The sequence below is a fragment of the Egretta garzetta genome, unplaced genomic scaffold, assembly GCF_000687185.1.
Source record: "Egretta garzetta isolate BGI_Z169 unplaced genomic scaffold, ASM68718v1 scaffold523, whole genome shotgun sequence".
In the NCBI taxonomy this organism is placed as follows: domain Eukaryota; kingdom Metazoa; phylum Chordata; class Aves; order Pelecaniformes; family Ardeidae; genus Egretta; species Egretta garzetta.
In genome coordinates this window covers 1,944,161-1,961,242 of record NW_009259177.1, presented here as the reverse complement: position 1 = coordinate 1,961,242, position 17,082 = coordinate 1,944,161, and the positions used below count along the sequence as shown (strand labels likewise).

At 39.4% G+C, this 17,082-nt stretch overlaps 1 protein-coding gene across 1 annotated transcript in view; it reads right to left on the bottom strand.

Annotated features, from left to right (window-relative positions):
• Positions 1 to 4,026: 4,026 nt before the first annotated feature.
• Positions 4,027 to 17,082, bottom strand: part of RCN1 (reticulocalbin 1) — a 44,244-nt gene continuing 31,188 nt past the window's right edge. Inside the window, exons 2-6 of the mRNA XM_009635592.2 lie at positions 12,069 to 12,262; positions 10,267 to 10,445; positions 9,659 to 9,719; positions 6,494 to 6,693; positions 4,027 to 5,892 (exon numbers count right to left, since the gene is read on the bottom strand). Coding sequence (XP_009633887.1) covers positions 5,785 to 5,892; positions 6,494 to 6,693; positions 9,659 to 9,719; positions 10,267 to 10,445; positions 12,069 to 12,262 — 742 coding nt within the window. The 3' untranslated portion in view covers positions 4,027 to 5,784. The remainder of the gene's footprint in view (positions 5,893 to 6,493; positions 6,694 to 9,658; positions 9,720 to 10,266; positions 10,446 to 12,068; positions 12,263 to 17,082) is intronic.

The following is a 17,082-nucleotide window of genomic DNA, read 5'->3' as shown; positions in this document are numbered from 1 at the left end:
CCTTTCCCAGCCACTCTTTTGCCTTCATTTCTGCTGCCTGTGGAATTCACTTGTGAATTCACGTTTAAAAAAACATTCTCCCTATGATTTTAAAATGTTTCATCTAAATGTTACCAACTAAAGGTTTCAGGAAGTTTTACCTATCTGAATTTTTAGGAAGTTTTAGCTATTTAGAATTCTGTTGCACTACTTCATTTGATGTATTCTCAACTAGCATTCCTTTCTTTCCTGTGGCCCAGCAGCCAAGGCCCTGTGAGATGCAGTGAAAGCAATGCCAGCAGAACTTCAGTTTAGCTGAATTGAAAGTTGGTGATGGGGGGCATTGGGAGTAATCTGGGGGGAGATGTGTCTAAACTGCCAATCTAGTCAATACTATTTTTGGTATGTTCGTGTTATCTTACAGTTGAAAGTTAAAAGCCCCACCCCCTTTTTTTTTGTGTTCCTGTAACATTAAATTCACTGGCTTTTATCCAAACAGAAGATACATCCTGAGAACATCATGCTCTTGGGAGTTCAGTAATTGACAATTAGAATGATTTTTTTTTTTTTTCCCCCCTAGGTACTGTGGCCTTGATACCAACTTGTTAACTTGAATTGTAGTGGTGGGATTCATGGTGACCAACACAGCATTCGTTATCATGCACCCATCAAACTTCCTCAGAATCCAACAGCAGCCTTAGCTGGGAGAAGATAGCGCATGCTGGAGCAGCCTATTGAGTAGCTTTAGTTTTATACTTTATTTTAACCTAAACCTCGGCATCTGTCGCATATGAATGCGGCACCTTCAGTGATGGCTGTTTCTCAGGAGAGCTGTACCAGAACCATTTGCAAATGTGGCATGCGCTGTGGGATTATCAAGTCATGTTTCTGTGATACCATCCGCAAAAACACCAAGGAGCTTTACTGAGGATTTTAAGGTATGTGTTCAAAACCTATACTAATTTTGCATTAAGTTTTTGTACCCCTGTTGTTCCAACGGACTTTCATTCTAAAGGTTGTCAGGCTATTACCCATATAAAGAAATGATTTCCCACTTAACTATGAAAGCATCTTGATGTATATCTAAATTCTTGTTGATAGGATGAAACATTGTCATTTCTAATGTATGTGTCACTCTTAATTACTATTCAGATTCAGTATCATGCCATGACTTGCTCTATATAGATGTCCTGGAATTTCAGGTATCTGGTGGCTTCAGACCACAAATGTGGCCAACCTCACAAATGTGAGGCCAACTGCAAAACACGTAAGCAGATACTAAACCCTTCAAATGCTAGCTGACCAGATCATATTTGGACACTTCATGATTTCAAAATAAATTCTTCCACCAGGAAAACAACAAACATGCAGTGTATGAAACTGAGCTCCAGAACTCTGCTGCCCTTACCAGAACCAACACTTACACTGCAGATGGATATCCCTTAATTATCAATAGGTATAGTAATGCGTATACATGATAATGGTATTCTCATCACTGGCATAGTGAAGAGATGCTCCCATCTGTTGAAGATATTTTACTTTATCCTGTGGAGAGACAGAATGCAGGTGTGAAATTGCCTGTTGTGTCACATACGCGTGTATGTCCCTTGTACATTATTTCACACTATGGGAAAGCTGGTACCTTTTTCTTCTGAGATTGCTTTGAAATTTGTCACATTTGGAATAATCCGTACAGCACTTGAGTTTGAGGGACATCAGTCTTACTGGTGCCTGAAACTTCCATGGAAAATAATTCTAAGTTCTTCCTTTGTAATTAGCAAATATGGTTAATATGCTCTTTGCTGGACATATTAAATGGAATATAGCGCATGGTAAATTGGAGTGATGAAAAGAGAGGGGCACTGCTTATTAGTGGTGGATGCTTCCAAGTGTTTTGACTACAACCCGAGGCAGGTTTTCCAAGATCTTTGGCCTTGAAAATGTTTTCTGTGGCTCCTTCTGCCCCCCTGTAAAACTAGTTCCATGGTACCTTGCTGTCTAGTAGCAACACCACCACTGCCCAGTAAAATGGCTAAGTTTATTTGAACAGACCAGTAAAATGTTAGATGCCATCTTCCATGAACTACACTTATGCCCTAGCTATCTTACATGAGTATGAATCAGTCTAAATTCCTAAGCTAGTGTTCAGTAGAGTAGTCAGATCAGGATCTGATGGTCGTAAGGTTATTTCTAACCTCATGTCACACCACCCTACTGTTCTGCTTGCCTTTGGGTGGCTAAGGCCTATTAGTCCCTCCATACAGGGACTAGGAGTTCTGCCATTAACTTCACTGGGATCAAGATCAACTTCTGCACTGCAAATAGCAAAGCATTATGCAACTATTGTAAGATACTTGTGTAAGTGTAATTAGATCAGGATGAGCTGTATTCTCCTTTCCTCAGAGAGTTATGTAGGGTACCTTGATTGGAATAGGAGACAGATTTAAACTGATTAAATCATTAAATGGAAATATAAGACAATGAGCATTAGCCACTTAGTTCATTTCATAAATTCTAATAATTAAAACTGCATGTGCAATAATAATGGCTATTCCAGATACCTAAGTAAGAAAAATGCACCTTTGATATGTTGTGGCATAGGCATAATGAAAACATTTAGTTAATGGAGGATCTATGTAATAAGAGTTACCATACAGAACCTGCAGTTGGAAATATATAAACACGTTTCCCAACAGAATTTTACTACGTCACAATTCATTATGGAAATTGGCAATAACTGACAAGATAGGCACAAAATGGATTTTCATGTTGCTGGAATGAAGTATGGCTCCCAGCAATTAATGGTTTTAGTCATATTAAGCAGATAAATAATCCTATCTGACATTACAGTATTTCACATTACACTAAAATTTTGTAACGTTTGCTCGTAATATGACTTGAAATATGCTACCTAGGAAAAAAAATGTTATCTCTGGAACAGTCAAACCCCATTAGAAACCTTAGGCTTGAAAAATCACAATGTTAACAGTTATATCCCCTAGCAAAGGTTTGCTTTCCTTAAATAGTGTTAAATTTAAACCCAGAAGCTCTAGTCTCTTTTGGAGTTACTCTTCCTTAGTGCATTGAGCTTGAAAGGAAAATTTAGTGCACAAAATATACTGTACATTACTGAATGTTGGTTTCACTATGAAGAGCTGCAGAAAGAGGGTAGCCTTTAGAATGAAATCACTTCAGTGATACCTACGTTCTCTTAAAAACATTTCTATATTCTGGTTTATAAAAAAGCTCCTAATATTAATATGACCCCGTCACTCTTACAAGGATTGATAAATAATTTGATTATTTTAAATTTCATTCTAGCTCACGTTTGCCTTTTTCATAGCTGGATATAGTCTACCTGAGTACCATTCTTTTTCTAAAAAAAAAAGTTACCACAAAAATACTATTTTAGCATTGTTACTCACGTAAGTATGGTTTTATACTGGAAAATGCCCAGTGTGTTCCAAGCATTAATAGAAATCAAGAACAAACACAGGAACATTTCTCTCTCATTTGATGCTAATTCTATTCCAAATTCACTGAGTAATGTGGAAGAAAATGTGATTGCTTGTCAAAGCTCAGATGCAGTTTTTTGTTGGGACAAACACAGTGGATTTGGAAGTGTCATGTTTAGCTGAAGGCAACGATGCTTAGTGTCTCAGCACCCAACTCCCACTGAATTTCAACAAGAGTTAGCAAACAACCTTCCCTTAGGCTCCAGTGAAAATCCTTGGCTGAAGTATCCAGTCTGAGCTGCAGTTTCACTTGCAGGAAATGAGCTTTTTTTGAGGTCTTTTAAGGTACAGTTTCCTGAAACAGCAGATGATCTAAGCGCAGAGAGAGTACTACAATTCTGTTGCTAAAATATAAAAATGTTAAAATTTAGTATGAAAGGACTACTTAAAAAAAAAAAAGTTCTCAAGATTGTTAGGATTATTGAATACAATAAACCTTTCCAAATCCAAGTCATAAACAAAACAGATAATCTTTTACATGTGCCAAGATACAATTTTTATTGCTTCTCAGATAACACTGCATTTAGGCATTTATTTAACTTGAGGGTACTGGAAGAACAAAACCAGTTCGCTTATGTCTTATGACATTTGTCCTACTGTACGTTAGCAGAAGAGGTAGGGACTTTTCAGAGATACTGCTGGCAATGTCATAAGAAGTGCACACCAAAAGCTTAGTAATTGTGCCAGCAAGAACAGATAATCTCTGCCAGACTCTGATATCTAGATTGAATTGTCTTCAGTTAGGATATAAAATATTTCACCACAGTTCTTATATGACCTTATAAAAATTACACAGTTCTGCACTGTCTCATGATTTTCACAGATTTCTTAAATTGCTGAAGTATATCACAACCTGGGAGTCTCAAAGCTCCTCTCTAGATGGTTGTGTGATAACCAGTGTGTGATGCTGTCCACCAAACCTTCAAGGAACCTCCAAGTGAGCTGTGTTGTAGAGCCCTAATCTCCTACTATTGTTGCTCAGAACAGATTCTAGTGATTGCAACTATGTACATTGGACTTATTTCTAGCTTGTGCTGCAGGAGCTGCCAATGACCCAGTGCTTTGGGAACTACTGGCTTTTAAAAGCTCGGTTCCTGCTTTCACATCATCTCTCTGTGCTAGTCTGTGTTAGTGTTATTGCACCTTCCTAGTATCAAAAAGAAGTATTGGTTTTATTGTGCTTATTTTAAACCAGTTCATTTAAAAACAACCAAACTTAGAAAAGTTGGGTATATAAAAATATACATGTAATAGCTCACATTATACAGTAAAGAAGAAAGCACCTGTGTGGAAAGCTTACCGCTTTCTTTAGAAGGAAAGCTGTCTTCGTGTAGTTGCTTCAGTAACGTATATACATACAAAACCAGAACTTTAGCCACATAAACCTGTCTTCTTATGTGGTACAGATGGCCCAGAGGGGTGATATGTCTCATTCTTTCTCTATCACAGAACTGCTGCCATTCACACTGTGTGAACAAGACTATGGCTTGGGTAAAGTGCGAAAAGCGTGAGAGAAATGTGGTATAATTCCTCCCAGGAAACAGCATAACCTGGGAGGTAACAATTGTACGTTATTCTGTTGTCAGGAGGAGCAGCTGTCACTATGAACTCTACAACCCTCGCTGAGGAATGCCAGCACAGGGTGATGGGCCATGTGTGTGGTGTCTGCACTGTGATGGGGGTTGGAGAGAAGGGCCAGTTGTACATGTTGCACTGGTAAAGCCATGAGCCAGAGGGCTGCTGGATACCTTCTTCAGTACCTCTGGCCCAAACTGGGAGAGAAAAAGTGTGGAGAAAAAGGTTGTGGATCTTGTTGTGTCCAACCTTTTCTCTGGATAGGAGGATCAAAGTATAAATTGTTACATGCTATTAAAATACATGGCTAAATAACTTAGTCTGTTTAAACATTAGGTTTCTTTCTAATCCTACCTGCATTTCACTATAGTAAAAACGGGTATTTGAAGAAAATATTTAACTATTAAAGATCCTTGCAATTATGTTTTAGAAGTGCCTTTTCCAGATCAGGCTCTAATCTATGACTGAAAGTTACCTTCTTATGTTTTCAAAAATAAAACTGTAGTAATTAGATACTGTATTTAACCATGTGAAAAGAGTAAAAAGCTATTTCTACGCAGTTTCTGAGGTAATAAGCTGGCATGTTAAAAATATATTAATGCATATCATTTGGTTGTGAGTCTGTCTCATCTGTCTTCCCCAAAAAGAGGGGATGGACACGGTGATTTCAGTGAAGTGGAGAAAAGGTCTGTAGCATACTGGTTGGTACACTGTATCATAGCTCATCATGGTTTCTTGTGAGGTCCTCCCCGTAATTAGTAGCTTGACTTCCAACGAACATATTCCAATTGTCTAGAACCTCCTCTTTCGTTAGTTTCTGATCCTGGTGGGAGGAAAATAAAATCTCTGTAAGAACATTTTCAAAGCTAAGTAAAAGACACACCAGCGCAGACTTACAAGAGCCCTGGGAAATAGACAGTTCTTCAGAGCAGCAGACAGCAGGTTTGGGAATCATTGCAGCTGTCATGGTGAGTGAAATTTGAACACCGGTGGAAGACAGAAGTCCCACTGGCTTCAGCTGGGTCAAACTGCTGACTTAGTTCTTTATAATTAACTCTCTGCCAAACAGTATGCAGGTTATCTGGTATGTAGTTTTGTCCTGTGTTTTGGTTTTACCTTCCTAACAGTAAAAATGAAAATCCTCTGGGGTATTTTGTGGAAGATGGTTGCTTACGTTAGCAATTTACACACTCTCTGTGTAAGAGTGTTTTCGTTTTTCAGGTTCCAGCTTTGCTCACATTACACTTTGGAAGATCACCCTCTGGGATCTAATGAACCATTAATCTCCCATATTAGAGGAAGTGGACTCATTGAGCCAGTCTGTAAGTCAAAGATGTGTGTTTGATTATAGAAATTTTGCTACCTCCTAGATAACACACCACCTTATACAACTTTAAAAAAATATATACTAGAACACTAAGTACCTTGTCTACATCCGATTCATAGACTAAGTGCCTGGCTTCAGCTAGTGCATGATCATAGTCTTGAGGGAGAATCCAGTGCTGAATCTCCTCTTTGTCCATCTTTCCATCCTTGTTGAGGTCACGAAAATCTGAGAACTGCTCACGCTCTGTAATCACCCAGTCAGGCTCTGGTCCACCCTCTTCATTTGCAAACATATCAGCTAGAAAGGAAATAAAGGTCTCACTCAAGTCATATTTAATTTGCAAATTATGCACAAACTAAAGACATTTGCACAGTTTTCCTCAGAGGAAGACTAAACTTTTCACTCTTTGCACAGTGTTTCTTTGTACAGAAAACCAAATGCAGGGTGTAAATAGAGTAGCTGCGTGTATCTTCCCTCGGGCCTATTTCTTCACTGCTGGTGATTCTGTCCATTCTTACATTACCCTTGTATCATAACTGTGTGCTGCTGGTGAGGCTAACAGAGAGATGAACCTATCCAAAGGCCATCATCCACTGAATTTCCAAATGAAAAAAATTCTTTAAGGATCTTAGCTAAATAGCAAACATAAGCTTTAGTGCTGGGCTCAGTCACATGGGGAGAAAGGAACTTGGCATTTTTATCTTGTCCCTGTCAGCAAATGTCTTTGTGGATAAGATCAGACTCCAGCCAGCAGAGTGGTTAAGGCAAAAAAGGCACAGAGGAAATTTAGGAAAACAAAAATTGATAAATGGCACTTGAATGCTTTTGTCCTGCTTTTAGAGAGGTCTGTTTAAGAGAAATTCATCTCAGTAGATGAGTCCTTTTTCAAGCATACAGTGCTGCAGCACACTCCAGTAGAAGGTATTCTTCTACAAAGAAAGTCCTGGAGAAGTCATTGTGAATCTGTGGTGCATTCTATGTGAGGAACCACAAGCACTGCACTGTTCGTAGATCAGTACCTTGGGATGCAGTACCATTTGTGACAGGATGCACAGATTACATACATGAGCTGCTCTGTACATCAGTCCTGTGCTATATTTAAGAAGCATCAGTAGGAAAATGCCACGGTGGCAGCATGTAGAGTCTGTGTAGAATGGGGAGAGTAGCAGCAATTATTAAAAGCAAGTGATTTGTTTCTGTTCTTTATAGCATAAGCCTTCCAAATTATGAATAGTGTATCTGCTTTACTCTTCCGGTCACTGTGGCAAATCATTTCCTGCTCATCAGGGCTGTTTATTTCTCAAGCCTTCCACTTTTCTGTTTACAATTAAAGCCTGCTTTGTGATACTATACCCACGCCTTTTGGGTTTGGTTTTCAAGGATGTGCTAAGGAAAAGTGCACCCCATGTGGATGGTCTCAGGGCCAGGGGCTGGCTGTTATCTATAGCAAGTATAAAAGCTGATCTCAAAGCTAGGTATAACTTTAACCCCAGCCTGCAGTGTGAGTGTATACACTAGGCTGAAGTTCTCTAGTGGTGGAACTGTCCACGGTGTCCCTGAAATACTCTGCTACCTGCTCATGCACAACATGAATTTAGTTCCCTCTGCTTAACATGACTAGGGATGTTTTTCTTCACTGCTTGTGTAAAATCTAAACCAAATTTTGTAAGAGACAAAATAAGAGGAAGGAAGGCAGAGGAAGGAAGAATCATTCTATAACCTTCAGGAGATTTCTCCATCAAATACCTCATCTACAGACTGCAATTTTTGGACTTCTTGTTGTTGTTCCTTATAAACTACCAAAGAAGATATTTGGTTTTCTGTTTGTTTTTTAACCCCAGCTTGATCAGAAATAAAAAAAAAAATTGTATCTGAAAAAGGAAGCACGAATATTTTAAGCAGTTTTCCTCAACTCATGAAGAAAACTTCAGACAACACATTCACTTTCTTTTTTCATTTTATAAAGTGCAAATTATATTGTTTATTTGAAGCAACTGACATGTCCTGTCAATTTGATTTTTATCATCCTTGCCAATGTGGGGTGATCGTGACTAGAACATTCTATGTTCCTATCTATAGAAGACAAGAAAAACCAGCATTCACATGGTAACAAATGTTGACAATTACCTTGTAATTATATGTAGGTAATGTCACTGAATGAACTGAAATTACTGTGGAAATTATGCTGCTCTGTTATTTCAGTCATAAATGAATAGCATTCACATTCTGAGGCTAAATATAATTTACAAGGAATAGAACCCCCCCCTGCCATTAATTAACGTGTATATTGTTCCTGATTATATGCGAAGTGATCTTTATAGCACCACTAGAAACAGAAAGATGCATCTGAGTTTGCATCAATGCTTTCCTGGTGCTACTTTCTTGATTTGAAACCCATCAAAGTGAGTTCAGTGGGAGAAGTTAGCTTTTGGTATCAGCATAATGATTCAAAAGGATAAAATGTATTATGTATTGCTGATCTCTAGTCCTGGTTCCATTTAGTCGTCCTAGGTCTAAGTGCAAGACAGCAGCTAACTGCCTAGTCTGACTGAAATTTGTGCAAATTAACTGTGACTGATCTGTTGTTGATGTTTCCCATTTTGCTCTCTTTCTGCCACTGAAGTAACACACAGCTGACATTCACACACTTCACAACTTCTTTGAGAATCTTAAATCTTAGTGCTATTTTTACACAGTTCGTTTTTAATGCATCCTATATTTCTAGAAGAAACATAATGGCATCACCATACAAATTAGAGAAGTATGGGTTCTTACTTACTAATTAAATTACGAAAATAACTAGTAGAAAAAAGGTGAATTTTCTTTTTTGCAGTGTGTGCTTCCCAGCTATTTTGCATAGTCAAGGACCATTCCAACTTGGGAAGAGACTAATTCACTTTCTGATCCTCCTGCATTTCTAAACAGTGCTTTCAAAAAGCTGTTAATGTGGTCAAGTATACAGAGAGTATTCCTGTCATGAAAAATATTATTCCAGACCCTCTTAGCCAAATTTTATATATATATGTATACATTATATATACTAAGAGGAGGACCTTATGCTGTAAAGTGTGAGGAACTTTTTGCTGGTCATGTTGCTATCTGGCTAAAATGAAATAAAACTTTCTGGATTGGATAGTTGGTCTAAAATAGTTGAACTGGAGCATGGAAACATTCATCTTTGGGTTGTTAATACTGCTGCGAATTTGAAAGATGATGGACAAATGGACTGGAGATTATATAAGAAACAAACCTCAACACTTACCAATGTACTCATCTTGATCCACAAAACCATCCTCATTTTTGTCTATGTCTTCCAAGGTTTCCTGGAAAATAGTGTTGCATTGAAGTAATCAAGAGAGAACTGAGAATTCTGGCTACTCGCCTCTTCGATCATTTAATGTTTGAGGCCTTGACTTGACCTTGTACGTGGGCAAATGTACTCTCACCGATTCCAATGTGAGAGTTGTTTATATAATAAATATACAAATATCCTTTCATGTTGAAAAAATTGCCTGCACATGAATGAACTGGACACCACACTTAAGTTTTAAGTTAGGGGCAGATACACGCTTGCATCAAGCACTTAGCTGCTGCATGCCAGCACACCCTTCCTTTCATTTTAGTGTTAAGTCCATGCCCAAGACTGTTTCTTGATTCCATTTATGAGCTGTCTAAGTGCATTTAACAAGTCTTTCTCATACTGAGAGCTCTAAATCAAGTGAATTTCATTAAAGGCATCCCTTTCTGTTCTCCACTTGACAATTATGTGTGTCTCTTTCTAAACCTTACATGGAAAAGTTAGAGAAGCATTTCAAAGCTCATCCAAAAAAATAAAAGTAAAATCAAAGGCATTGGTTTTGCTCTGCTTACTAAGACAACAATGTTTTTCATATGCTCAAACTCCTCTGGGTGAAGGAAAGCAGTGAATTCTTCACGAGTGGCAGCTAAGTCTCCATCCAGATCGGCAGTTTTGAATCGTCTCTCATCTCTGGGCAGCATTTTTTTAAAACTGTGCTGATCAGTTGCATCTTGGAATTCTTCTGGATTTTCTGCAAATTAATCAAGATCTCAAAACTATGTTCTTTTTAAAACATATTACCACAACCCAGTACTCCAATATGCTGTTAGAGTCTAGAAATACAAAGGCTTATTGCTAGAATAGGTGCTGTTTTAAAATGGAACCACTCTTCCCTGTGAAGTTTTAAATTCAGGAGTCAAGCACTTTGTTTGATTTTTAAAGGTGACTCAGTAGTATAGGTAAATGTCTGAGTAAGCCTTCTGTTGGAATCCAGGATAACGGATTTTGCAGTATTATGTATCATCCTTCATAGATTTTTTTTTTTTTTTTAAATCTGCTTTTACAAGCTCTGCTTAAGCAGTATTTGGGGTAGATTTCATTCATAGAAGTTTTATTCTTCTTAGGAATCAGTATAAGCTACACAACTTTGCAGTTTCAAAAAGCAAGTAAACCAAAGGAAAGTGGTTTCAGAAGCTGGCAGATTGACTGAAATTATCTGCTATGCCTCTGCTACAGGGAACCTAACAATTATTTTCAGTTTAAAACAATTAGATTTTTTTTCAGGGTGTTCAGTGGCATTAAGCATTAAGTATTTGATATACTTATTTATATACTTTTTAAACTTTATACTTATACTTTTTAAAACAGGATTACTAAACTGACTTCAAACATGAAAAATACTCATAACAAGTTCAAAATTTGCATACTGGGAGACTAACACAGTTGAAAAAGACTAGGCCAGGAATCACAGATGGGAATTTTAAGTGTGCATTAACACAAGCGCACAATGTGGTAGCTGTTCTCCAAATCTTAGGGATTACAGAGAGAAAAGACAAAGAACTGAGAAGGGGTCCCAGGGATACTGCTGCGGGGACGGTGTGTCAAATATTTCTTTCCACAAATAAACTCCATTTTAATCTAAGGCAGACTTTGGAATTATTACTGCTACTGGAAGCTTGCTCCAGAAACTGCCTCTATGGTAGGTAGATACTGTCTTCTCATTTCCAGTATAAATGGTCAATTAATACCAATTTGTTGTTCTGTCAGCATTGCCCTTTAGCTTAAGTGATCTCCTCCTTTCCTTTCATTAACTTACAAAAAACAAAGGGAATATATGTGGGGGAAAAAAGATTGAGGTGTATTTTTTAATACATGTTTCTTTTGCCTGATTTGTTAAGGACTTTCATTTGCAGTTGATCACAGTCTGAAGCATGTTATTCTGCAAGAACTATTTTAATCAATAACTTAGATATAGCTTAGACCCATCCGAATGTTTTAGCATCTAGAACATTAAGAGTTTAGAGAGACTAAATTAACAAATACTGGTTAATTACACAATACATTATTTTTTAATTAAAGTACCATTTTTAATATTAAATAGATATGTTTTTTTCTAGCCGGAGAAGACTTGAATTCAGCTTTGCCCATACGTTTAATAATCCCTCTACAAAACCTTCCGTGTTCTGGTGACCCATGTGGAAATGGCTGCAATAAACAACTAAGAAGTGCTTTTGACCTCTGAGCATCTATAAAATTTAATGCGATTTTCAAGTGTCCTAAATGTGACACCAAACTTCTGTTGACTGTGAGGCATAAAATCATGCCTTAAAATCTCAATAGTCTTTGAGCATATAATGTGAAAATGTTATCTTACCTAGATAATAACCATATGTGGCTTGTTTGTATTCTTCCCAGGCAATTTTATTGTCCTTGTTTAGATCGTAGTCTTTCCAAACCTTAGCGACGTTTTCGTAGATATAGCGTTTCTGTACCCGTTTAATCCAGTTTTTTAATTCCTCTGTTGTGAGATAGCCATCTTTGTCGTCATCTATTCTGTCCACAATTTTCCTGTAAGAAAAGACCAGTATCCTTAGGACTTGACAGAAAAACAAACTACATGTCAGTCCAGTTTTAGTAATCTTTATCTGGCCCTGGTTTTCCACAAAAACGTGATGCCTAAAACTTATAAAGCTGCCCTACTGGCTAAGGCTTTCTTGCATTTTGCAGATTATTTTAAGGGATATGTCTCTTAATTATTCAGTATTGCTATGAATAATTGAAATGGAACTCGCACGATCAAAATTAGCGAACAAAGTACCTCAGATAATACCTGCCTGGATTTCTAAGGTTGTAGCTACTAACTTAGGGGGACCTGTTCTTCACTGTTGACAGGGAGTGGCCATGCTGGGCTCAGAGTAGGAGGCACTAACTTCACCTCAGGAGAAAGCCCATACTACAGCTTGCTGGAGGCAACCAGGGCAAAAAGCTAGAATTTTGTGGACACCTGCAGTTTCTCCTGTAGCTTTCCAGCAGACTGACGCTAGGGTGGAGTAAGTTATATGACTGTATAATGCCAGGCATGTACACCACGTACAGTCTTCCTTTCATTACTGTTCTTCCACTTGTTTGTTTCTTTCTCTCCCAGCAAAATGCAGTGTTGCCAGGATTGCCTGTTACTAGCTAAAGCAATAGCTAGTCAGCAGCAGGTCTCCAGTCACTGCTGGCAGCTGGGCTATAAGTGAGTGTCCTGTGTAAAGCTGCTAGCCTCAAGTCCTGTTGAAATCGGGAGTTGAAGGTACTGGTGTACTTCCAGGGAAACTTCCATCTTTGAAAAGTTCTGCATAGAGCCGCAGATGAAATTGACCTGAAAAACTATGTTAAAAAAAAGAGGCAAGGCTCTCCTCTACCATTTAGGTTGTCTGCAGTAAATCCCTCAAAGCATGCCTGTAATTGCTAAACGCCACCAGTTTGAGTTAAAGCTTGTAAAACTGGCTTCTGTCCCAGCTGCAGTGGTAGACGATAAAAATCTTTATGTAAAATAAGAATGCAGCTTTAATCCCACAACTTGTAGGTAAGCTTGTCATAGTATTGTTATATTCTGGGCACTGGCCTGTGGGAAACTACATACTCTGCTCTTGGAACTGGGGCAGTTAGCACCATGTCTCTTCTGAACATCCAAACTGGCTTTAGGCACATCAGCTGTTTTATCCCTTGTAGCACTGCTCATGAGGTACAGGAGCAAAGTGCCTGTAGCTGCACTGCACCTAGTTCAGTGACCACCCAGTGGCCAACTCGAGATAACCTGAATGACCATTCCCCATAGGCTCAGTCACCACGCCTGCGGACTACTTATATGCCAGTTGTATGAAGGGGTAAGAACAGGAGTTGACTTCTCTAAATCCTGACTTGAGATTCAACAAGTGAGTTCCCTAAACCTCCAGGCAGCCAAAGGACACATGGAAAAGTTCTGCACTTTTAAATATTCTTTGCAATTCAACATCTTTGTTCTCCACAAAGAAACCGACCCTGGCCAACTGGAACTGCTCAACTAGCGAAGCAGTGTCTTTTACCAAGCCTTATTTAGGAAAGTGGTCAGTAGAGTCAAATAACAGCAGCAGCTTCTGCTGAACTTCCAGCGATCTCGTGCGAGTCCGATAGTATCAGACTGAATTTATAAACATGCTATTTCTGAGCTAGGAAAAAGGTGCTGGTGAATTTGCTTTCTGAAGTAGTAAAGTATGAATTAACTGAATGAAAAACCTTTTCTCTTTTGTATAAATCTCAGGGCAATTGACTGCCAAGGGTCCCTTCCACTGCACGATGGACTGTATTTGTCAATAGATTTGCCCCATGTTGAATTTGATTTAATGGTTTATCTGATATTTCCTTCTATTGTTAAACGTATTAGTTATAATAAATGATTCTGCTAGCAGCTCTTTGGTATTTTTAACACAACAGGTCAGGACTGTTTACTAGAAAATGTTTCATGCCTCTTCCTCTTCACTTGTACCCTTGTTTTTATAGGTTCGTTGCATTCATGTGCACTATTTCTCTCTGCTTCCCAGTTGAAGATGGGGACAAAGAAGTAGTCTTGCCTACAGGCTCCCAAAGTTACAGGTAAGAAGCTATTGTATGGACCGCAGACCTCACTTTTTATACTTATAATTATCTGCAAAAGGAGTGAGGATCATTCTAAGTTTTGTAGAGGAGCTAATGTACATTGATCAGTCTGAAAAGCCTTAGTGCCTTTATTTTAAATAGTTAATTCTTGAATGCAGAAAAAAATCAAGCAGCATGTTAACAGACACAAAATGCCGACTCCTACACAGGAATTTACATACACAAGTGTGCAATACCTGCATGCTTACCTTCTCCCTTTAACTTAGGTGGGATTACAGTCAGAATTCGTTTCGCACCTCATAATAAAGAAGACAGAGGGCAACAGGTACATATGACCTGCCATTACAGAGATTTAAGCTGCCAGTCTGTGAAGACATGGTGGGGTGATGAAGCAAAGTCAGGGCAAGGAAATCATTGCTACGACGAGGCTGAAAGAGGAAGGCCTCCCCTCTATGCCTGATGTGAGTACAGCTGTATGCTATAAACTCTGGCCTTGGCCTGTATAAAGAACAGGAACATGTATATCATGAGGATCCATGACCATCTTCTCTGTTCTCTGAAAATGACAGGCCCATCACAAATGGCAGGGGAAAGTGCAGAGGACTGCAGCCCCACCCCCTCCTCCTTAGCCCATCTCCAGCCCCTTAATACAGTCCTTGGATGCTGCACCAGGATTGTCATGCCTCTCCAAAGCTAGGTGAGTTGTGGTACTGCACATGGGTGGGACACGTGTGATTCTTCCCATGGGAGGACAGGGAGAAGGGATGCCCCTGTCATGGAATCTGTCATAAGGGCAGGTGCACTCCCAGGGCATGATATGATTACTGTCTGGTATGTGCCACAATCTCAAACCCAGATCATACTGTGCAGCTGCTCCTCCTCTGAGGCTGCAGGCAGTTGAGTTTGCAGGGCATTTTCTGAATACTAGCTAGTTCCTTTTTGTTTGCTCAAAGGTGAGAGTAGCCGTGCATTACTGCTGTCTAGCCCTGGGATTCCAATCCCAGCATTGGTTATTGGGATAACCAACGTGCTGGCACCCTTCCTAAGCAAGGTAAAACGACTTACAAATGCAGCAGCATGCACTTTGGTTACAGCAGCAGACTGTACGTTCCTGAGTCTTCTCCCAGAAAGCCAATCACTTGCTGAGAACTGACACTATTTGTAACCCTCACTGAAGAGGCTGCCCATAACAAAACTGTTTTTCTTAGTATATCTGATTATTAAACCACAATAAAAAGAGGAAAGTGAAATGTTTTAAAAATCACTTCTCTACCTCCTAGTACGGTATCTGAAATTACAAGGTCAGGAAATGCTGAAAGTTATGAAACTGTCCCACAGGGCCCCCCAGGAATTACATCTTTGATGTTCTGCTGCACAATGCTCACACCACAATGTGGGCTTTGGTCCTCAGAGGGACGCTTTAGCCACCTCCACTTAAAACGTTATTGACTGTGGCTGTAGCTTAACATGCCTGTGTCACCTCTCCAAGGTGCATGCAGTGAGATGGCTTAAAGTTAAGCTTCCTCCCTTGCTGAGTTAGCATTTGTGAAAACTGTTTAAAACCAACTCTATTTTTAAATCATATCCCCAACCGAAATATCTGTAGTCATGTAAGCGTAGACTAATTTTAGAAAGGCACATCCATTTTAGTGATATGCTTTATGAGAATGTAAGTAATAGATTATGTATGCTGAAAACGCGGTTTCTTTTGCTCCTCCTTGAAACAATGTGGATGAAATTGGCTATTTCTGATAACCAATTTATCTGTTTACTCACTGAGATACAGGTAAATAGCAGAGACAGCTTTCAGAAGGATCAAGAAGTCAGTCCGTGAGGTAACAGCGATCTGCACTAAGAGCTTATGGTGGAACTAGACAGACATACAATGAGTAAGCACCACTCCCTATGGGAGTAAAAGCAAAGCTAATCTTAGTGAGAACGTGGAAATAATTTAAACTATTCTGTCATTAGTAAATACATAAAAGGATCTTTCTTTAACTACTGTTAAACTTAAGTTCTAATTAGTGATCTGACTCCTTGTAGGTGTAAAGGAGAGAGAAGAAGTTAAATAAGGCAACTGTTGCACTGACTCTGCCATGAACTGCAGTGTGGAAGCAAGAGCAACACTGTAAGATAAAGACAAGCAGGCAAAGATGTCACAAGTGGAGAAGCTGTGGGAAGATGGCTTCAAGCAGATTTGTTAAGAGGAGTTGTGAAGAAGGAATGGTTTAAACTTGATTGAAACTAATCTGGTCCAGGCAAGTGACCGAGGTAAGGAGCTGCAGCAGCAAAGCCCTCCAGCAGTGGGTGAGGTCTGTCCAACACCGGGTACAGCACCACACACAGCAGCTCCCTCCACGAGGCTTATCGCTGTAGGACCAGAACAGGCAGGAGAGAAAAATGCAGAAGTGATGGATTGTTGGTCGCTCGTTTGCAAAATCAGAGGGGTGTGAAAGAAGTCTAACTGAGGGGCGATCACTGGCTATAGAGAGGTACAGGGTACTCCTTACAGTGCTGTCCAACACCGGGTACAGCACCACACACAGCAGCTCCCTCCACGAGGCTTATCGCTGTAGGACCAGAACAGGCAGGAGAGAAAAATGCAGAAGTGATGGATTGTTGGTCGCTCGTTTGCAAAATCAGAGGGGTGTGAAAGAAGTCTAACTGAGGGGCGATCACTGGCTATAGAGAGGTACAGGGTACTCCTTACAGTGGGAAGGGGCCGGGCAGCACCCAGCAGCCCCCCGCCGCCCTCCCCGCTCTTCGGC